Below are 24775 nucleotides of genomic sequence, written 5' to 3'. Positions count from 1 at the left end.
TAATTCTCAGCCATAATAACGTGGATGTTAGCACACAACTAATATCTAATATCATTACAAGAAAGTCAGCATTTATGTGACTCTCTAGCCAGAGGGCAAGAAGCTGATATCAAAGACATATGAGGAAAGAATGGGCCTGCTGTCCCCAGCTCAGAGCATATCCCTGGGGCTAGCCAGAGGTACTAATCAGCCCTGAGCTCCACAAGCAGCCTGGAGCATCCTCCTTCAGACTAGAATCTCCCTGTATTGTCTGCCTGTCTTTTTTGTCTTTCTGTCGGTATCCCTGTCTGTTTGTCTTTCTGTCGGTATCCCTGTCTGTCTTTCTGTCGGTATCCCTGCCTGTCTTTCTGTCGGTATCCCTGTTTGTCTTTCTGTCGGTATCCTTGTCTGTCTTTCTGTCGGTATCCTTGTCTGTCTTTCTGTCGGTATCCCTGTCTGTCTTTCTGTCGGTATCCCTGTCTGTCTTTGTCCCTGTCTCTAACCCTCTCTGCCTGCCTGTCTCTTCTTCATCCTCTGTCCCTCTTCGTCGTTCTGTCATTGTATCACTAATTTTTCTTCTTTCATCTCTCCCTCTGCTCCTGTCAGACATAACCAGAAGCCTCTAGAAGTAAAACGGGATGTGGTCCATAAGAACCGGTGTCATGTAAAGTTCCCTGAGGTGTTCAGTAGCTTCCCCTACAAAGTTAACGTCACAGCCATCAACCCGCTTGGACGAGCCTCCACTGCCATCACCTTTGAAGAGTTCAACATAGGTAGGTAAAGCCAGACTCTAGAACACTGCTGTTTTGTGACCTCTTGACCTCAGTTTTTACCACAGGAACATGTAACATGTAAGACCTGCAAATCTCTGACCATTCGAACACTAACCAGTCAACCTGACTAGATAAACATTGATCAGCCAAACACTCAAATTCACACTCATATTTGAAAAGTTCAACATCACTGTGGTTAGGCTGCTCTCCCATTTACCCCCCCCCCCGCACTAACAGCCATGTCAACATATGAATAAACAGGAGGAGAATATACGAATAGACAGGAGGAGAACATATGAATAGACAGGAGGAGAACATATGAATAGACAGGAGGAGAACATATGAATAGACAGGAGGAGAACATACGAATAGACAGGAGAACATATGAATAGACAGGAGGAGAACATATGAATAGACAGGAGGAGAACATACAAATAGACAGGAGGAGAACATACGAATAGACAGGAGGAGAACATACGAATAGACAGGAGGAGAACAAACGAATAGACAGGAGGAGAACATACGAATAGACAGGAGGAGAATATACGAATAGACAGGAGGAGAACATACAAATAGACAGGAGGAGAACATACAAATAGACAGGAGGAGAACATACAAATAGACAGGAGGAGAACATATGACCAGACAGTCATTGGAATAGACGGCTGGAGAACGTTATAACAGACACACTCCTTAGAATAGGTGACAGAAGAATTGTAGAACAGATGAATTAATTAAAATAAATGGTAAGAGAACGTTAGAACAGAGAAACTCATTAGAATAGATGTCTGGAAAACGTCAGGGCATTAGGAGTTCTTAACACAGATGAGATGGGATGGGTCCTGGGGACTGGTGGGTCCCACAAAGCCCTCCAGCAAATCCAGCTGATTAAACTTAGCAGAAGATCATGATGAGTTGGTTACTGGAGTCGGGTGTGTTAGCTGGGGTTAAAGTGTGACACTTCATCAGCCCTCAGAGGAATGGAGGTGTTAATCCTTGACAGACTGTTTTATGTAACTGCCCAGGGTTTCCAGATTTCCATGATATATGATCTACAATTCAGTAAGATATCAATGACATGGTTTTTCCCCCAACAAATGAAACAGATGTCCAACCGTCATTATGAATGCTCATAGGAGCAGACCTCTGATTGGCCAACCTCAGGAGTATGACACCATCCTTGGAATTTTATGGTCTAGTTTAACATGCTGTTTTTTGTAAATTAGTTTTCCTCCAATTTATTTGACCTCAAATATGAGTATATGAGTTGTTTTAGTATGACATTGAGATATATTTTTATGTTTTTTAGATCTCCTGTTTTGTGCTGAATGTTGTTTGTTATTTTGATGTGAATTATCTATAAGTACAATCACCGTCATACCTCAGTTCACCATAAAATTCCAAGGTTGAGAACATGTTTTACAGGGGACATGGGGCTCATGTATCCTCACTCGTGTCTTCTGGATCCTTTGCGAAGTGTTTGCAGTTTTAAATCCAGGCCCTGGTATTTCCTCTGTAGAACAGATTTTCCATGCAGGTTGCTAACAAGTTGTCATTTGCTGACTTCTGTAATCACAAAAGCCGGGGATTTATGTCTCCTCCCTTAACTTGATAAGTGGACGGCATTAGCTCACATGTCCAGACCGATCTTTTTGGCCATTTCGGAAACTTGGCTCAAAAAATGTAGATGCTGTCATTCCTGGTTATGATTTATTCTGTCAGGATCAGTCCTCTAAGAGATGCAGGTGGATATTGTGAGGAGATTCTCCAATGCTCTGTCATTTTCTACAAATCTCTGCATAAACCGTTAAAGGTGTTGCTTGTACAAAATAAACTTTCAAAGAATATCTCACTGTTGCTGTCTGCTATAGGGCTTACTCTGCTCCGATCTGTCTCTGGTGGATCTGTCTGTCTGTGGTAGATCTATCTGTTATAGATCTGTCTGTCTGTGGTGGATCTGTCTGTCTGTTATAGATCTGTCTCTCTGTTATAGATCTGTCTGTCTGTTATTGGTCTGTCTGTCTGTTATTGATCTGTCTGTCTATGGTGGATCTGTCTGTCTGTTATAGATCTGTCTGCCTGTTATAGATCTGTCTCTCTGTTATAGATCTGTCTCTCTGTTATTGATCTGTCTGTCTGTTATTGATCTATCTCTCTGTTATAGATCTGTCTCTCTGTTATAGATCTGTCTCTCTGTGGTGGATCTGTCTCTCTGTTATAGATCTGTCTGTCTGTTATTGATCTGTCTGTCTGTGGTGGATCTGTCTGTCTGTTATAGATCTGTCTCTCTGTTATAGATCTGTCTCTCTGTTATTATTCTGTCTCTCTGTTATTATTCTGTCTGTTATAGATCTGTCTCTCTGTTATAGATCTGTCTCTCTGTGGTGGATCTGTCTCTCTGTTATAGATCTGTCTCTCTGTTATAGATCTGTCTCTCTGTTATAGATCTGTCTGTCTGTGGTGGATCTGTGTGTATGTTATAGATCTGTCTGTCTGTTTTCTAGCTGTCTTAAGGGAACGTATTTCCTCTTTCCTTTCATATATTGTATATATGTTTTACCCGTATGTATTATATTACCCAACCTAAATCAGCAGCTCAAGTTGGACCCCTGAAATAAAAAGGCCTACACATGATTCAATGTCTTTGTCTCGTAGGTGTCACTATCACCAGTATTGATCGGGTCCTACACATGATTCAATGTCTTTGTCTCGTAGGGGTCACTATCACCAGTATTGATCGGGTCCTACACATGATTCAATGTCTTTGTCTCGTAGGTGTCACTATCACCAGTATTGATCGGGTCCTACACATGATTCAATGTCTTTGTCTCGTAGGTGTCACTATCACCAGTATTGATCACCAGTATGCCTACCAGGTTCCATCTTCATCCAACACAGTGATTACTGCAGGAATGCTTGCGTCAGCAATGCCACCTACATTAAATGCCATCCTGTTAACAGTGTCAAAAAACACGTTGGGGGGGGCCTTAATGACCTGGCAGCTGTATACAGGCTGAGGATTAACCTTGTCCCCTTGGTTAAAGAATTGAACGCTTCAATAGGCCACTGAATTCAACCGTCCCACTCTTGCTGCCTCCATCCCATGTGGAGTTCCTTCTTTTCTACATTCAATACTAGTGAATGAGAGGTGGGAAAAACTGCAAAATCTGGACCCTTTAAAATCAGATGAGATTGCTAATCTGGACCCGTTTATTCTGAGTCAGTCTGCCTCTATTATTACGTCCCCGTTCATTATAAACATCTGTGCTGGATTGGAAAACCGCAATCATCATTCCTATTTTCAAAGGGGGCAACAATCTGAATCCCAGATGCTCCATCCTTCCCTGTCTGTCTGAAGGTTTTAAATGACTGGTCAACAACAGCAGAACATCTGGTCTCCCAAGGTGTTTTCTCTGTCAGCAGCTATAACACATTTATAAAACGGTCCCCTCACTGAATACTGTGCTGTCCACTCTACAACAAATCTTTAATAACATGCTTTCATGGACCTCATGCTTTACAATTCCTTAATACACAGATGCAACCATCCATTGGTGCCTACAGCTGGACCTGTCTGACACACAGCAATCCTCACCCTGAATTTTCCTCAAAAAGGCATCCTTTACCCATCATGCCAATCCTTGACTATGGCAATGTAGTCTATGGCTAAAAATCACTTCTAGATATTACATTCAACACTTAATTTAGCCGATGCTGTGATCTAGAGTTTAACAGAGTCTTTGTCATCCTGGTCCCCTGTGGGAATTTAACACTGACATTACAAGTGCCATGCATTTACCAATTGAGCTACTCAATAAATGGCATGTCATTTACCACAATGCCATCTGCTTTATCACTGACCCCTTCAAGATTCATCACTGTGACCTTTACACTCTGACCCCTTCTCAACACTCATTACTCTGACCTTTACACTGGTTGACTGGCACTGGCTACATAAAGCCAGGCTCCCAAGTTTAATGTTACTTAAGAGTCCCTTTTAGGTAAATTACATCTCTACCTTGATCTGCTACTCCAAAAGAACCTGCACTTTAATGGACTTTTACTCTGGACACTCATAAACCCTTGTAGACAGACTATGTAATCTTAAATGGTACCAAAGATCTGTCTTCAGCAAACATTTGGCCTGAGAGAATGAACATCATTAGTTCCAGTGCCTTAGACAAATTCTGAATGTTGCTATAGACTTGCCAATCACTTTGAAAGAGAAGGGCTGGGGCTATTTGTTCCAGAATTGTCCCTAGTGCATATGCACTCATAACTTTATTGAGCTTCTGACCAATTACAGGAGACCTATGTCCTAACTAATCTAATAATGTCACTTTGACGCCACCAATGCCTGGAACAAATAGCAAAAGGTCTTAAAGGTGGACACTTCTAATACCAGCTCACTCCTTCAAAAACAATCTGCTAAGCCCTCACTCCTTACTCCCCCTTATCTGCTTGTATTGTACTGTAATGGTCTGTTGTGTCTGTAGTTTACTGTAATAGTCTGATGTTTCTGTATTGTACTGTAATGGTATGTTGTATCTGTAATTTACTGTAATAGTCTGTATTGTACTGTAATGGTCTGTTGTGTCTGTAGTGTACTGTAATAGTCTGATGTGTCTCTATTGTACTGTAATGGTCTGTTGTGTCTGTAGTTTACTGTAATGGTCTGAAGTGTCTGTATTGTATGGTAATGGTCTGTTGTGTCTGTAGATTACTGTAATAGTCTGAAGTGTCTGTATTTTACTGTAATGGTCTGTTGTGTCTGTAGTTTACTGTAATGGTCTAAAGTGTCTGTAGTGTATGGTAATGGTCTGTTGTGTCTGTAGTTTACTGTAATAGTCTGAAGTGTATGTATTGTACTTTAATGGTCTGTTGTGTCTGTAGTTTACTGTAATAGTCTGAAGTGTCTGTATTGTACTGTAATGGTCGGTATGTTTGTATTGTACAGTAATGGTCTAAAGTTTCTGTAGTTTACTGTAATAGTCTGTATTGTACTGTAATGGTCTGTTGTGTCTGTATTGTACTGTAATAATGTGAAGTGTCTGTAGTTTACTGTAATATTCTGATGTATCTGTAGTTTACTGTAATAGTCTGAAGTGTCTGTAGTTTACTGTAATAGTCTGATGGAATCTCTTTTCTCCCTGCAGTGAAACCGGACCCCCCTGAAAAGGTTGTGGCCACTCCCATCCCCAACAACGTACGTCGTCTTGAGGTCACCTGGAACAGTCCCTCTACCTGGCCCGATGTTGAAAGCTTTCCCTTGAAGTACTTCCTCAGATACAGACCCCTCATCAGAGACCAGTGGCAACATGTAAGTTTTCCTCTGATTCAGGAAGCTACCTTTCCAACAGAGCAGTAGCAGGGCTTTGACCTAAAGTCGGATGCTCTTTACTCCTGGTTGAAAATGTCTGCAACGATGGGTATGAGCTGTGGCCTGGTTCAAGTAGATAATGTATCTGATGAACTAGGTGTTAAGGTGACAGTGTTTTCTGTAAGTGTTCTATTAGATGATTATCTAGTTGAGGGAGAACAGTGTTCTGTTAGATAATGAACTACATGAGAGAACAGTGTTCTATTAGATAATGAACTAAGTGATAGGAGACATTGTGTTCCTTCCACTCATCATGACTTTTCTTGCTTGGTAGGATGAATATTCATGAACAGGTGTTTTTATTGGTGATTCATGTACAGGTTAATGTTCTGAGGTCAGCTGTGTCCACTGTATGCATCCTAAATCACATATCCGCTTATTTTAGTTCACTGCTTTTCTCCAGTCAAGGGAATAGGGTGCCATTTGGGATGTACTGAGCATTTCAAGGCTCCAGCTTTCTTGTTTCTATCTGAACGCTACGGAGGGTTAATCCTAAACTTTCTCAAGGGCATTTACCACCATGTTCTTTCTGTCAGGAATTTTATTCAGAATTATATGTTAATATGTCACAGGTGTGGCCTCTCCCTGTGGAACATCAATACCAGAACACACGTCAGTACCAGAACACATGTCTGTATCAGAACACACGTCAGTACCAGAACACACGTCAGTACAAAAACACACGTCAGTACCAGAACACACGTCAGTACCAGAACACACGTCAGTACCAGAACACATGTCAGTACCAGAACACATGTCTGTATCAGAACACACGTCAGTACCAGAACACACGTCAGTACCAGAACACACGTCAGTACAAAAACACACGTCAGGACCAGAACACACGTCAGGACCAGAACACACGTCAGGACCAGAACACACGTCAGTACAAGAACACACGTCAGTACAAGAACACACATCAGTACAAGAACACACGTCAGTCAGAATACAAGTGTGGAAATAAGGTTTGACTGGAGGCATGTTCAACAGTCAGCCGGCTTGTGGTACAGTAGATGTGTTTGTGTGTCTCTCTCAATCTCACCTCTACATCATGCTCTGTCTCCTCTCTTCAAAGTAAGAGACACTGTAAAGTCCATAGGATTAAATGTACAGTATAATCTCTGTATGAAATATAGGGTCTTTATGAATTTAACATCCTTTCTAGGTCTCAAACAGCAAAAAGTATTGCAGATTGTTGAAGCAGCGATCACAATTCGCCTGAGGCAGGTCTCCAGAATCTAAGAGGCTGTTCACACTGGTGAATTCTGAAGTGTCATAGCACCAATCCTTGCCCTGGGCTGGTGTCTGTCTATCCACCTACTCTGTCAGATCTCTTCCCCTGTCCTCCACTTGTCCTTTTCCTCTTCTCTCCTTTTCAGTGTTATAGTCCTCTGGGATCGTTGTTGTAGACCTCTAGGATCAGACTGTTTTCCGGGCCTGTGGCCTGCTAATAGTGAACTATAGGTCTAACCACGGTTTAAAGTTATAGGTCTAATAACATTTTATAGGTCTAATATTGATCTATAGTTCTAACAACATTTTACAGGTCTAATATTGATCTATAGTCCTAATTACATTTTATAGGTCTAATATTGATCTATAGGTCTAACAACATTTTATAGGTCTAATATTGATCTATAGTTCTAACAACATTTTACAGGTCTAATATTGATCTATAGGCCTAATTACATTTTATAGGTCTAATATTGATCTATAGGTCTAATTACATTTTATAGGTCTAATATTGATCTATAGGTCTAATTACATTTTATAGGTCTAATATTGATCTATAAGTATAATAAAAAATGTAGGTCTAATATTGATCTATAGGTCTAATTACATTTTATAGGTCTAATATTGATCTATAAGTCTAATAACATTCTATAGGTCTAATATTGATCTATAGGTCTAATAACATTTTATAGATCTAATAATGATCTATAAGTCTAATAACATTCTATAGGTCTAATATTGATCTATAGGTCTAATAACATTTTATAGGTCTAATATTGATCTATAGGTCTAATTACATTTTATAGATCTAATAATGATCTATAAGTCTAATAACATTCTATAGGTCTAATATTGATCTATAGGTCTAATAACATTTTATAGGTCTAATATTGATCTATAGGTCTAATGACATTTTACAGGGCTAATATTGATCTATAGGTCTAATAACATTTTATAGGTCTAATAATAGGCCAATGGTCTAATAATGGTGTTTAGGTCTGAAAACAGAAATGTGTGGTGTTTCCTTAACATATACATGTGAGTCATTTACCAGACGCTCTTATCCAGAACAGCTTCCACTTCAGCATTCATCTACCGATTACAGGGTTGGACAACCACACAACTCAGAATCAGCAGTCAGAGAAATTGCAAGTGTTTTCCATCAGCAATTGAGCAGTGGATTCATGTTAGATACTAGGAAGGGTTTCAAAAGTTTTCAGAAAATAGGCAGGGGCTCTGCTCTCCCAGGGGCTCTGCTCTCCCAGGGGCTCTGCTCTCCCAGGGGCTCTGCTGTACCTGGGGCTCTGCTCTACCTGGGGCTCTGCTCTACCTGGGGCTCTGCTCTCCCAGGGACTTTGCTCTCCCGGGGTCTCTGCTCTCCCAGGGGCTCTGCTGGCCCTGGGACTCGGTTCAATTTCTTGGTCACAGTTAACCCGGTGTTGATAGATGAGAGAGAGAGAGACATTGAGGAAACATACACAGAAGGTTAGTTGATTGTGTGTCCGTTATCAGTGATTGTGATTGGTCCTGTGACATTGATTGTGATTGGTCCTGTGTCCAGTGATAGTCTTCAGATTGGGTTGGGGACTTCTTGACTTGCAATTTGTCTTTGGTAAGGGACGGGAGACCAGCTGAAACCCTGTGACATTTCACAAGCATGGCTAGCAGCACAATCAGGTGTGGCTGAGACAATTAGACAGAAGACACAGCCTGCATCTCTCTAGAAATTCCAGACACACACTGACTCCTCACATAGTAAATGTAGGAAAAGTGGAGAAGAGAGGAGAGAAGAGATGATTAGAGAGAAGGAAGGATTGGAGAGGAAAAGGGAGGTGTGGAGAAGAGAGGAGTGGGGTGGAGCGACAAGTAGAGGAGAGTGGGAGAGGCCACATTTCTTCTTCTTGAATACAGAGTAGTCAAGGCCTTCTCTCTATAGATAAATGACACATTGAAACTTGAAGACCAAACTGACCTTGGCCTGATGCCCTATTCCTGTTCAGACCCTGGTAGTGTTCATTAAACCATAACATTCCTCTTGGACCCCAGCAGTGTTCAGAAGGCCCTATAACACTCCTCTTGGACCCCAGCAGTGTTCAGCAGGCCCTAACACTCCTCTTGGACCCCAGCAGTGTCCAGTAGACCCCAACTCTCCACTTGGACCCCAGTAGTGTTCAGTAGACCCCAACTCTCCACTTGGACCCCAGTAATGTTCAGTAGACCCCAACGCTCCACTTGGACCCCAGCAGTGTTCAGTAGACCCCAACGCTCCACTTGGACCCCAGTAGTTTTCATTAGGCTGAGACTTTAAAGGACACAAGATCCCACATATTATTAGTGACATCATTTCAAATGTTGTTAAATCTAAGTTAACTGTTGCATTTTTTCAGCTGATCTCGTTCATCAACGTTTCAGTGAAAATACAGAATGTGGATGGAGACAAGGGATGTTGTCTAATTCATTTAATTCTATTTGGTCAGCATTCTAAGTTTCTATGTTTCACACTCATTTATTATTTGCCTGTCTATTTTCTTTAGAGAGCAGTGGGGGGACAAGACGATTAAAAGAGCAGTTGGGGTGTGCAAAATAGTGGTCAGCGCTTTTTCCTGGATAAAGACTTGGCAGCAGATCAACAATTTGTGTTCAGTATTGCCTTGATGTGTTGGTTCTGTTCATAAAATAAAAATATCATAAGAATCAGGCCTATGTCCTACACAGAAAATGTGCTTTGTTATATGTAATTCAGGAATTAGTTTAAGTAACTTAAATAAGTACCTTTACTTGATCACTGATCTGTTACTTGTCTAAAAAAGGTGCAGAGTGTAACAATTGGTGGCGGTGGAGAGGAACCAGGCTCAGGCGAAAAGCATTCAAATGTTGATTTTTTTAATTCAAACAAACACAGAATACAAAAAACAACCAAATGAAAGTAAAAGGGCTGAATTGAAACAGCGAACCGAAAGCACTCCCCCGTTACGTGTGTCATACAACCACAACGACTGACAAGTGAGTGGCGCAGAGGAGGAACATTTAAACACATACTGATGGAATGATTGAAGACGTGACACAAAACCAGTCCGGGATGTGTTTGTGGAGTGACGGGAACTGGGCGTGCACGGCACGGTGGCACTGACCCTCACTGTACCGTGACACAGACTTTGATAATCACCCATGAAAAGACTGTAGTGCATTATCCAGCTGAACTGCATTACCTTATGACTATGTCAGGCCTTCGCCTATTATTCCAGTTGCCTACCTTTTTGTTCAATTTGGAAATAATTTAGGGAGAAATATTTGGTTTTGGCTAACCATCCATCAGAAAAGCTGCTGCTTAATGTCCCCCACCTGAACACTATTCTAACCACAAGGACACCTTGAAAAGCTTAGGTGTGCTTAAGTGTTGGATCAGATGCCTGTACATCTTTAAATAGTGTTTTATAAATTAACCTCAAATAACAGTTATTCTACTTGTTGATTTTATTAAGAGCAAAATGATAGGAGATGGTAGAACTGTGAGTCCAGCAACCTTCCATTTAGATTTAAATGGGCAACAAAGAGATGCTGCCTGTTGTTGTGGTGATTTGAGGGGCGACATTAAATGATTGGGATCTAATGGATCTAATGGACCATGGAACCCCTGGTCTAATGTATCTAAAGGACCATGGATCCCCTGGTCTAATGGATCTAATGGACAATAGATCCGCTGGTCTAATGGATCTAATGGACCATGGAACCCCTGGTCTAATGGATCTAAAGGACCATGGATCCCATGGTCTAATGGATCTAATGTACAATAGATCCGCTGGTCTAATGGATCTAATGGACCATGGAACCCCTGGTCTAATGTATCTAAAGGACCATGGATCCCCTGGTCTAATGGATCTAATGGACAATAGATCCGCTGGTCTAATGGACCATGGAACCCCTGGTCTAATGGATCTAAAGGACCATGGATCCCATGGTCTAATGGATGTAAAGGACCATGGATCCCATGGTCTAATGGATCTAAAGGACCATGGATCCCCTGGTCTAATGGATCTAATGGACCATGGAACCCCTGGTCTAACGGATATAAAGGACCATGGATCCCCTGGTCTAATGGAATCTAATGGACCATGGATCCCCTGGTCTAATGGATCTAAAGGACCATGGATCCCATGGTCTAATGGATCGAATGGACCATGGATCCCATGATCTAATGGATCTAAAGGACCATGGATCCCCTGGTCTAATGGATCAGCTTAGAAAAACACGGCTCCTGCATTCCAAGTCAAGCACTGTTCATACTTTACAATAAAACACAGTATGTCTGTAGCATAATGCACTGATTTTTAAAGTGTGTATGTGGGGCCAAATTTGAACTAATCAATATCTCCAATGCTCATTACACACAGACCCCTTCTTGGTTCCAAATGGTACCCTGTATGATTTAACCTCCATCCTAAAATAATATAATAGTCTATAAATGCAAATGTAGTCCAATCTCCGATTGGAGATGTTCGCTGGAATCAAAAATACAATGTTGAGATATTTGGCGCCAAAGAGCTGAGTTAAACATGTATCTTTTCTCTGGATTGAAACACACAGGAAAACAAAGAGTGAAATGTAGGGAGAGAGCGAAGGAGAGGGAACAAGATTAAAAAAAATCCTAATTTCTGCCAGCACAGCTTGAGTTTCTGTGTACTACTTTATTCTTTTATTTACCCCAAGTCTTCCATTCTTTTGTCTTCTCTGACATGCTGCATTCCTCTCTCCCCTCTCTCCCACTCTCCACCTCCATCCCTCCATCGCTCTCCCTTGTTTTTAATGGTCTTTCTGTGTGTGCCAGAAGTCACTCTCATCCACCAACCAGCACTTAGATTAATCAATAGCGGTCTGCACTGCAGAACTATTAGCATGGCAAAGGAGGGAGGAGAGAAAGGCTCTCCATTCAGCTGTCTGCTCTGACATCTAGCTCATGAAAGTCCAGCATCCCTCTCTACCCCTGATGCTGTGCTAACTTGCTACGCAAACACGCACAAACAACACATTGGTATGTCTCTCTCTTTCACCTCTCCTATTGTCTCACTTATTCACCCTCCTTTTGTACTCTCTTGGCACTCACACACAAAAAACACTATACACACATACATACATACACAGACAGACACATGCAGGCGCTCACACACAAACACACTACCACCCTCTCCTTGCTGTCTCCTTGCTGTGTCTTGTGCTGCTGTCACACAGCAGATAAATGTTGAAACTGTGTCTTTGAAAACCAGCACAGTTAAAGGACACAGACACAGAGGCAGGTACACACACACAGGCTCACACACACACACACACACAGGCACATACACACACACAGACAGACACATGCAGGCACACACACAGAAACACAGGCTCACACACACACACAAACACAGGCTCACACACACAAACACAGGCTCACAAACACAGGCTAACACACACAAACACAGGCTTACACACACAAACACAGGCTCACACACAGACTAAACACACAGAGGGAAACACAGAGGGATCTAAGAACATTGGTTCTGATGCTCACATGCCCAATGTAGGCGCTTTCAGCAGTGGACAGGGGTCAGCATAGGCATTCTGACTGGTCTGCGGCTACGCAGCCCCATACGCAGCAAACTGCGATGCCCTGTGTGTTCTGACACCTTTCTATCAGTACCAGCACTAACTTTTTCAGCAATTTGAGGTACAGTAGCTCTTCTGTTGGATCGGACCACACGGGCCAGTCTTTCACTCCCCACGTGCATCAATGAGCCTTGACCGTCCGTGACCCGGTCACCAGTTCACCGCTTTTCCTTCCTTGGACCACTTTTGATAAGTACTGACCACTGCAGACCGGGAACACCCCGGGCTGCAGTTTTGGAGATGCTCTGACCCAGTAATCTAGCCGTCATAATTTGTCCCTTGTCAAAGTCGCTCACTTGCCCATTTTTCCTGCTTCTAACACATCAACTTTGGGGATAGAATGTTCACTTCATGCCTAATATATCCCACCCATATATCCCAGTGGTCATAATGTTATGGCTGATTGGTGTGTGTATATGTGTGTATATATATAAGGAATTAACAACTGATAGCTACATCACTGAGTGAAATGTTCAAACTGTTATTGAGTTGCTGTGAGTCGCTGGAGCATCTGCTACATTACTAAAATGGTAAAAAGAAAAAATATTTTCTGGTTCAGGGAGTTTTCTGTTCACATGTAAAGAAAGAATACATCCCCATTCTCTATTTAGATGTTTTGAACCACATCCAAAAATGCATAGTCTTATTAAATGTCAGAAACACTGTTTTTTTGTCATGATATTTCAGTGAGGTGAAATGATGCCATCTGGTTCTACAGTACTTGCTCTCTTTCTCTTTATTACTGGTTCAAGACAGATCTGATCTCTCTGTTATACTGGTACTAGAGGGACCATCTGTTATACTGGATCTAGAGGGGTATGCTCTCTCTCTGTAATGCTGTTACTATAGGGTCCCGCTGTCTCTCTGTAATACTGGCACTAAAGGGTCTCTCTCTCTCTGTAATACTGGTACTAGAGGCACTCTCTCTGTAATACTGGTACTAGAGGGACTCTCTCTCTCTCTGTAATACTGGTACTAGAGGCACTCTCTCTGTAAAACTGGTACTAGAGAGACTCTCTCTCTGTAATACTGTTACTCGAGGGACTCTCTCTCTGTAATACTGGTACTAGAGAGACTCTCTCTCTCTGTAATACTGGTACTAGAGGGGCCTGCTCTCTCTCTGTAATACTGGTTCTAGAGGGTTTCTCTCTCTGTAATACTGGTACTAGAGAGACTCTCTCTCTCTCTGTAATACTGGTACTAGAGGGACTCTCTCACTGTAGCTATGCTCTGGTAGGTTACTTCCCGTTTGGTGTTACCCTACTCTGATGCATAGTGAAATGTGGTAAATCATGGAGAATACAGCGTTGAGCACTGTTAGTAAGATTTTATTCAGATTGAGTAAACGTCAATGTTATCATCAGAAAATATACAGTCCAGTAGTATAAAACTGTGTTCCAGTCACAGTATATCTGAATATAGATGGGTAATGTCTCACTATATCTGAACATAGAGGGGTAATGTCTCAGTATATCTGAACATAGTGGGGTAATGTCTCAGTATATCTGAACATAGTGGGGTAATGTCTCAGTATATCTGAACGTAGTGGGGTAGTGTCTCAGTGTATATGAATATAGAGGTGTGGTGTCTCAATATATCTGAAGACAGAGGGGTAGTGTCTCAGTATATCTGAATATAGAATATAAATAGAATATATCTGAATATGTCTCAATATACTGTAACTGCTGTGATAGCCAGTTGATACTGTGTCAAAGAAAGGATATCTAAGCCCAGTACAATTACCCATCAACCTGTTGGGTTTACAAGATGGGGTTGTGTGTATGAGGACAGAGGGGGGTGGGTCTCTCATTAGCTAGATTGACAGTCCCCATTCCAAACACCCCCCCTCGCCTCCCGTCTTCTCAGTAGTGAAAAGTCAAACACACAAGCCTGTGAGCTGGAAGTGAACGCTGGGATCTAATTGGGTTTTCTTTCTTTATACGACAACCGCCACGCTCTCTGGGTTCCACTACACTATCCAACCAGCCACCACTATTTACACCCCCAATTTCTCCCCCTCACTCTATTTACACCCTCCACCTCTTTCTGTCTGTCTTCTCCATTTCCCTCCACCTCTTTCTGTCTGTCTTCTCCATTTCCCGCCACCTCTTTCTGTCTGTCTTCTCCATTTCCCTCCACCTCTTTCTGTCTGTCTTCTCCATTTCCCTCCACCTCTTTCTGTCTGTCTTCTCCATTTCCCTCCACCTCTTTCTGTCTGTCTTCTCCATTTCCCTCCACCTCTTTCTGTCTGTCTTCTCCATTTCCCTCCACCTCTTTCTGTCTGTCTTCTCCATTTCCCGCCACCTCTTTCTGTCTGTCTTCTCCATTTCCCTCCACCTCTTTCTGTCTGTCTTCTCCATTTCCCTCCACCTCTTTCTGTCTGTCTTCTCCATTTCCCTCCACCTCTTTCTGTCTGTCTTCTCCATTTCCCTCCACCTCTTTCTGTCTGTCTTCTCCATTTCCCTCCACCTCTTTCTGTCTGTCTTCTCCATTTCCCTCCACCTCTTTCTGTCTGTCTTCTCATCCTGTCTGATGGTTTCCTGTGTGGAACACTACTGCAGACCAATGATGTAAATACTGTGTAAGCAGGGCAAAGGGAAACATTTGGGACGCACATCTTAGAGTCAGTAGATGAGAGGCTGGCCGGCCGGGGGCTCTGGTTCTGAAGGGCACCAGACCGAGGGACTATTGGTGTGTAAGGCTCTGGTACTGCTGGCCAATCAGGGCTCAGCGTCATGGTCAGGGTGTCACATGTACTTTACAGGAAATTAGATTAAATCTGGAGTGGAGGGATTCACTGGGTCTTAACACTATCAACCACACACACTCACCCCCGCACACACACACACAAACACATACACACATAAACACACACAGGCACACACTCACCCCCACACACACACACGCACACACCCACACACAAACACGCACACACGCACACACTCACCCCTACACACACACACACACACGCACACACCCACACAATCAACCCCCCCCCCCCACACACACACACTCACCCACACACACACACACTAACACACACAAACACGCGCACACACACGCACACACTCACCCCCACACACACACAAACACACACACACCCACACAATCACCCCCCCCACACACACACACGCACACAAACTCACACGCTCACCCACACACACACACACACACACTAACACACTCCCCCCCACACACACAAACACACACACTCACCCACACACACACACACACTAACACACATACCCCCACACACACACCCACACCCCCACCCACACACCCACACACACACACTAACACACTCACCCCCACACACACACACACACACACACTAACACACTCACCCCCACACACACACACACACACACACCCACACACACACACACACACACACACACACACACACGTCCAGTATAATACTTGGTCTGAACGCATGTCATTGACTGTGGGTTTATTTGACCTGAGATACAACTATTCATGCATGTCTCTGCCAGACACTGGTATGGGTGTGGGGGTCTGGGGGAGGGGGAGGGGGGGTAGCAGTGTTTTGGGGACCCTGGATACGGGCTGTGGAGGGAGAAGCCCAGGAATTTAGGGTTCAGATAAAAGGGTGTTCCTTCAAAGAGTTGATTTCCATCCCAAAAGACTGGGGTAGGGCTGGCGTTATAGTTACAATATGGAGGAGCAGAGAAAAGGGTGAGGAGGACGAGGGAGAGGAGAGCGAGGATGAAGAGGGGAAGGTGGTTACAAGATGTGTCCTTTTCACTCTCCTCTCTAATACACAATGAGCCCATTTTAGATACTGATAATAAACAGTCATGCCACAGACACAGACATAAACACAGACATAAACACAGACATAAACACAGACACAGACATAAACACAGACATAAACACAGACACAGACATAAACACAGACATAAATACAGACATAAACATGGACACAGACATAAACACAGACACAAACACAGACATAAACACAGACATAGACATAAACACGGACACAAACACAGACACAGACATAGACACAGACATAGACACAGACATAGACACAGACATAGACACAGACATAAACACAGACATAAACACAGAAATAAACACAGAAATAAACACAGAAATAAACACAGACATAGACACAGACATTAAGAAAGAAACATGCACAATGAATGGATGCACATAGAAGCTATCTCTCTCTGTCTGTACCTCTCTGTCTGTACCTCTCTGCCTGTTTTTCTATTTCTCAGTCTCTCTGAAAAGACTGAAATGCCTCAAGGTATGACATGAGAGAACGAACAAATTGTATCATTTTTTGTCCCTTAGATTGTGGCAGGAGGACAAATTTGGCTGCCAAATATAACCATTTTCTTTTTTCACCCAATACACATTTCATTCTTCTTCTTTGGTTTCAGATTGTGTAGTTATCAGTCAGAGAGTGTAATGACTGATCATTTTGGAGAAAACTACTCTTAGGTCTTGGTCTTAGTAACAGCGTGTCCGGGGCACTGGCGCCACAGTTTCAGGTGTGTCCAGGGCACTGGCGCCACAGTTTCAGGTGTGTCCAGGGCGCTGGCGCCACAGTTTCAGGTGTGTCCAGGGCGCTGGCGCCACAGTTTCAGGTGTGTCCAGGGCACTGGTGCCACAGTTGAGGATGTCCTGCTAGTAGGTGGACGAGTGGGTTTATTGCATCTCTGCGGTTACAGTGATTAAGGCTGCTGTGGGGTCCTGGAGACAGTGTCGTTACATCACAGCCCATGATGGGTGGAAGAAGGAGAAAAGAACTGGGCAAGACAGAGACGCCTCCAGTAAAATATAAATATGTCACAAGTGGTGGTTCATTCTCTACTTTTTCTGTGTTCTCTGTGTTTTTTTTAATCCTTTCAAATGGAGGGTCTTAGGGTGGTCTCCTTAAATATGAATGGTGGAGAAATAGGACAAACAGGGCTGTACAATATGAATCCATCAGGCAGTACAGTTTGAGTAGTGATGGTGATAATGAGGCGGATTGGGCCATGGAATAGGTGCGCCATTGTTGTCTTAGCCATGGGTCTCATTTTAATGCTGGGGCTAGCAATCTTTTTTAAACCGGGCCTGAAGGTAGATTTGTGGATTTATTAGGAGAAGGGGTGGATGTTAATGGGGAGTAGCCTTAACCTCAGTCTGGGGAGGTTTTAACACAGTTAATCAGATGTTAGGAGTATTAAGCATCCAACAGTATGGATACAAAATGATCTATGAAAATGGATCTTGAAACAATTACATGTTAACTTTGCCCATAAAAGTGGATTTCTACTAAAGAGTTGGAGACTTGGAGATTGGAGTCTTGGATTAAAAGATATTTTCAGAATGTTAATCTAATGAAAGTGTGTATGTATACTATAGTGTAGATGGATCAGTGCTACTGTGTGGCAGGGCATTCAATAATTGACCATTTATCTTATGGGATGTTTTAGATTGGGCAAAGTTAGGGAATGTAGATCTAGGGTTGTCCTCCATTGATCAGGAGAAATTGATTGTTTGTGTCGTGCGTACAATTGTGCTCAAATGTTTGCATACCCTTGGAGAATTGGCAATATATGTACAATTTGTAAAGAAAACTTGAGTGAGCAGGCAAAACACGTCTTTTATTTTTTATGGGATTCACAGTCAACTGTAGGTCATAACAGAATGGTACAATCCTAAAACAAAACATGGCAACAAAGAAAGAATTGAACTGACCCCTGTTCAAAAGTCTGCATACCCTTAGTTCTTAATACTGTGTATTGCCCCCTTTAGGATCAATGACAGCGTGCAGTCTTTTGTAATAGTTGTCTATGAGGCCCCAAATTCTTGCAGGTGGTATATCTATTTTCTGATAACATGCTGCATTCATCTTGCCATCACTTTTCACAAGATTTCCCGTGCCTTTAGAGCACACACACCCCAAAACATCAGTGAGCCACCATCATGCTTCACAGTGGGGATGGTATTCTGTTCACTATAGGCCTTGTGGACCCCTCTCAAACATAGCGCTTACAATATGGTTGTGACCATAAAGCTCTATTTTGGTCTCATCACTCCAAATTAGTGTGCCAGAGGTGTGTCAAGGTGTTGTTGGGCATATTATAACCAGGCTTTTTTGTGGCATTGGCACAGTAAAGGCTCCTTTCTGGCAACTCTACTATGCAGCTCATTTTTGTTCAATTATCGTGGTATTGTGCTCCTTGAAACAACCACCCCGCCATTAAAATAAATGCCAAAATTTCACAATTTCTGCTAGGGTATGCAAACTTATGAGCACAACTGTATGTGCCTTATGTCTCTGTAGCCTATGGCTAATCATGCATAAATCCTCTGATGTAATCAAAGTAGTTGATAATGTTACTTATTTTACCGTATTCTAATAATACGCCCTTCAGCACAACCACATTCCTGTATTCTTCAAATTCATTAGACATTTAATACTAACTAAATCTGTAATATATATTTTTTTGAAGTATATAGTTTACTATACAGTTTGATGACGACCCAGTAGATGAACTGATGCTCTGGCTGGATGGTGATGCTGTGGTGGAGAATGTCCATGCTAATAGGGACGATTCGTATGCTAATGACGCCAAATGGCCTTGGGCTCTTGCGGATACTGGGGGTCTGAAAGGCATGGCGGTTCTGTTGTTAAATCCATTGTCTTCATGCAGCGGGTCATGGAGGGGTTATGTAACACCTTTCCAGGCTCTGTTCAAGCTGCATTGCTCTGTTTGACCTAGACTGAACAGCTAGGTGTGGACTATGACAACTTTTTCCCACCTATCACTGCTACAAGGGAGGTGGAGCCATGTGAGGACTTCCTGTTTACTTTCTGGACACCACAGTTTGAAGACTGTTTGCTGGTCAGCAGAAAGCGGTGTATGGAACAGCCATCAGTGTTTTTCATAGTAGAGCTTTGAGTACTGTGAAAGCCTCAGTTGTCTAGGAGTTTGAGACCTGACTCCTTCTCAAAAAGGATGCTTGCACACTTTGTATAAAGTGAAGACAAAAGATGATCTGAAATTGAGGATTATTAACTCTGTATAAACCTCCCATAGAGAAGATAAATTATCTACAATTGAGGATCATTATCTCTGCATCAATCTCCCATAGAGAAGATAACAGATTATCTAAAGTTGAGGATTATTAACTCTGTATAAACCTCCAATAGAGATGATAACATCTGATCTAAAATGTAGGATTATTAACTCTGTATAAACCTCCCATAGAGATGATAACATCTGATCTACAATTGAAGATTATTAACTCTGTATAAACCTCCCATAGAGAAGATAACAGATGATCTACAGAGGAGGATTATACATGGTGCTGCCGCCTGTTGTTTTGTTTATGTCCGGCTGTTAACCATTCAGAGGAGCAGGGGGCAGATTCTACTGACACTAGGGCAATGATGATGGAAGAAAAGGATGCTGGGAACAGGTTTGATAGACACTAGGGCAATGATGATGGAAGAAAAGGATGCTGGGAACAGGTTTGATATACACTAAGGCAATGATGATGAAAGAAAAGGATGCTGGGAACAGGTTTGATAGACACTCTGGCAATGATGATGGAAGAAAAGGATGCTGGGAACAGGTTTGATAGACACTAAGGCAATGATGATGGAAGAAAAGGATGCTGGGAACAGGTTCTACTGACCAAGGAACGGGTGAAAACGAGGCTGTGGATGGTATGTGGTTATTTTCAGTAGAATTTGATTGTTTGGTGGGTAAAGCGTGTTCTTTCTGGTCTGGATATGTATGAGGGATTTCTTGTTTTGCATTAGGTTGTTAGTTTTTTAGTTTTGGTCTTTATTGTATATTTGTATTTGTTTCTTTTGTTCTAGTTGACTGATGTGCACGGTTGTGCCAATATAGGACTTCTGAAATTGTCTCTGTCTTCTCTCATCTCTCCCTGCAAGCCAGATATCCTTCTCCTTCTCAATCCACCATAGAGCAGATAGCAAGGGATTCTGGGATGTGTGTCCATTGATCTTGCTAATAGAAACCTCAAGGTTCTTCAAGTGTCTGTCTGGAAGTCACTTTAAACTGAAACACATTGTGGTCCCAATGACACCCTATGACCTAAATAGTGCGCTACTTTACACCAAAGCCACAATAGGGACACGGCTGCTCAATCTGTGTTGGGTGTTTGAACAGACATTATATTATTTAGACATTATAGACAGCTGTCTGTCTATTGGTCTCTCTCTCTATGTCTCTCTCTCCGTCTCGTCTTTGATATGTTCATGCATGATTTATGTGGAGACTGAGATGCTGTTCAGATATGGTGCATATTTCATAAGCACTCTGTCAGACTGATTGGAGATGCGTCCCATGGGGTTAAGTTGTTACAGGCTAGCAGAGCCACACAGGCCTGGACTTGGCTGTTAGAGCACTTCTTGTATTCTGATCATGGACTTATGAACACATCACAGTTTAAAACCTATATTTAAATGTTTTCCATGTTTAAACTGTGTCCAGTTTCACTCACTATATTTAGATCCCAGTCCTGCAGACAATGTGATATAATAAAATTACCAGGAATTGAGGGCTGTAGCTAACTACTGTTGGAAACTAGGCAAACATATCCACTATAGGCTCCACTATACTATACTCGTATAGACTCCATACGTATATAGACTGCACTATACGCATATAGACTCCACTATACACATATAGACTCCACTATACGCATATAGACTCCACTATACGCATATATACTCCACTATACGCATATAGACTCCACTATACGCATATAGACTCCACTATACGCATATAGACTCCACTATACGCATATAGACTCCACTATACGCATATAGACTCCACTATAGGCATATAGACTCCACTATAGGCATATAGACTCCACTATAGGCATATAGACTCCACTATAGGCATATAGACTCCACTATACGCATATAGACTCCACTATACGCATATAGACTCCACTATACGCATATAGACTCCACTATACGCATATAGACTCCACTATAGGCATATAGACTCCACTATAGGCATATAGACTCCACTATAGGCATATAGACTCCACTATAGGCATATAGACTCCACTATAGGCATATAGACTCCACTATAGGCATATAGACTCCACTATAGGCATATAGACTCCACTATAGGCATATAGACTCCACTATAGGCATATAGACTCCACTATAGGCATATAGACTCCACTATAGGCATATAGACTCCACTATAGGCATATAGACTCCACTATAGGCATATAGACTCCACTATACGCATATAGACTCCACTATACGCATATAGACACCACTATACGCATATAGACTCCACTATAGGCATATAGACTCCACTATAGGCATATAGACTCCACTATAGGCATATAATCCATTATACGTGTACAGACTCCAGTATATGCCTTAGGGATGGGCATGGATAGTTGAAATAAATAGACTAGAATGTTATTGTTTTTTAATACTTTAAAAATTCCAATAAAAAAATGTTTACATATGACGAGATACCATGACATTTTAAAAAAGTATATCGTTTTAGGTCGTTTTTATAACATGAGCTCCTTCCAACGTGTTTATTGTTTACGTTCCTCAATCAAAGTGGTATAGTGTGTTCGGGCCCAGTCAGTCAGAATGACGCAACATATACTTCTTAGCTGTTGTTACAAGTGGAGGAAAGTCAAATAATTGAAGGGAAGATGGAAAATATTTATTGAATTAATGTAACCTCCGGAAAAAATATTTGGCTACAAAACGCTATGTAAAGTTCAGCTGTGGAATCGAAAGGCGGTTTGCAATGCAGAAAACGGTGAGTTAAGCAAAAGGCATATAGCTGGCTATCTTAGCTATACTAGCTTCTCTAGACTCTTCCATCCAATATTCTCAATGTTTTGTGTTTATTAATATTGTCTTTTAGTTCTGTAGTTTTGCGTGTCAACCGCACGGCTCCTCCATACACGCAGTCGTTTTTTGTCACAGGAACGGTCATTGAGTCGATGAAAACACCCTGTCCCTCGATGGCGCGTTATGTAGTAGCGCCGATGTGGTGTCAGTTTGTAAAAACATGTATTTCGGTTAACCAAAATCTATTCGAATAACAACACGTACTATATAGTAAAATATGCTCCAATGCACATCCCTAATATGCGTATAGACTCCACTGTATCCGTACAGACTCCACTGTATCCGTACAGACTCCACTGTATCCGTACAGACTCCACTATATCCGTACAGACTCCACTATATGCGTACAGACTCCAATATATGCGTACAGACTCCACTATAACAAATAGGTGGTCTGTGCAGAACGTGGTCTGTAGGGAATATGGGTTGAGGAAAATGAGCCTTTAATAGTTTAATCTTTGTCTGCCTCCATCTCTCTCGTTTCTCCCCCTCCATCGTCTCTCTGTCTCCAGGACCATCAGTGGGGCGACATGCAGCAGAAAGTCAACTGCTGTTATTTTGGCAGCATTCACAGAGAGTATCCATACACTAATGCTGTCCCAACCTTACCATCCTCCATTGCCTAACACACAAAACACCCTCTAAAGCCAAAGCACACACACTCATACACACACCCCACCCTCTTACTTCGCACATATGGCTCTGGAATCATATGGCGTGTGGGACTGGCCCCAGATCTCCATGTTTATCTGTAAGTTGTTGACACCATGCAGGAAGGAATGTAGATAAACCCTGATAGAACGCCAGATGGGAGGAGGCAGGCTGCATTGTGGATCTCCAACATGTGTGTTAAATAGCATAGCACACGCCTGGGCGTGTGTGTGTCCCAAATGAGACTCTATTCCCGGTGTAGTGCTCTCTCTGTCAAATACTAAAGGGGCCCCACTAGTACACTATATTGAGATTAGGGTGCAATTTGGGAAGTAGACTTTGGATATGGGAACATTAGTGACAGGGAGAGGCAGGATGACGGAGTGAATGTCTTGTTATTGCATTCCCTTAATGAAATTAGCCTTAACTCTAATGGTTTGCTGTTCTGATAAAGACATATGTTTCCTTTCAGAGTGGGGAGGCTTTGGAGATAGAGAGATCATTTAAATAGAGGAGTAATTCAACTTTGCAAGGGGGGGGGGCGGAGGTGAATACATTATGGATAAACCAACATCTTGGAGTACAATCCCTAACCTACTTCATGGGCTACAGTATAGACTGAATATACTCCATTACCCACTTCATGGGCTACAGTATAGACTGAATATACTCCATTACCCACTTCATGGGCTACAGTATAGACTGAATATACTCCATTACCCACTTCATGGGCTACAGTATATACTGAATATACTCCATTACCCACTTCATGGGCTACAGTATAGACTGAATATACTCCATTACCCACTTCATGGGCTACAGTATATACTGAATATACTCCATTACCCACTTCATGGGCTACAGTATAGACTGAATATACTCCATTACCCACTTCATGGGCTACAGTAAAGACTGAATATACTCCATTACCCACTTCATGGGCTACAGTATAGACTGAATATACTCCATTACCCACTTCATGGGCTACAGTATAGACTAAATATACTCCATTACCCACTTCATGGGCTACAGTATAGACTGAATATACTCCATTACCCACTTCATGGGCTACAGTATAGACTGAATATACTCCATTACCCACTTCATGGGCTACAGTATAGACTCTGATACTGTTGTAGTCATTCTTTCAGGGTGTGTCTCCTTGGCTATTGGCACGCTTGCATGTACGTGTGTGTGTGCATTTTGTACTTGTACTTGTGTGCG

General features: G+C 42.2%; 1 protein-coding gene across 3 annotated transcripts in view; it reads left to right on the top strand.

The window, feature by feature from the left end:
- cntfr (ciliary neurotrophic factor receptor) overlaps positions 1 to 24775 on the top strand; it is a 214643-nt gene that overhangs the window by 173473 nt on the left and 16395 nt on the right. For all 3 annotated transcript variants that reach the window (XM_020042725.3, XM_013140250.4, XM_034290113.1), the window contains 2 exons: positions 586 to 752; positions 5909 to 6072. In XM_020042725.3, the coding sequence (XP_019898284.1) occupies positions 586 to 752; positions 5909 to 6072 (331 nt within the window). The remainder of the gene's footprint in view (positions 1 to 585; positions 753 to 5908; positions 6073 to 24775) is intronic.

This window comes from Esox lucius, chromosome 23, assembly GCF_011004845.1.
Source record: "Esox lucius isolate fEsoLuc1 chromosome 23, fEsoLuc1.pri, whole genome shotgun sequence".
Taxonomy (NCBI): domain Eukaryota; kingdom Metazoa; phylum Chordata; class Actinopteri; order Esociformes; family Esocidae; genus Esox; species Esox lucius.
The sequence above is the reverse complement of the archived record's forward strand: the minus strand, read 5'-3'. Positions and strand labels throughout refer to the sequence as shown.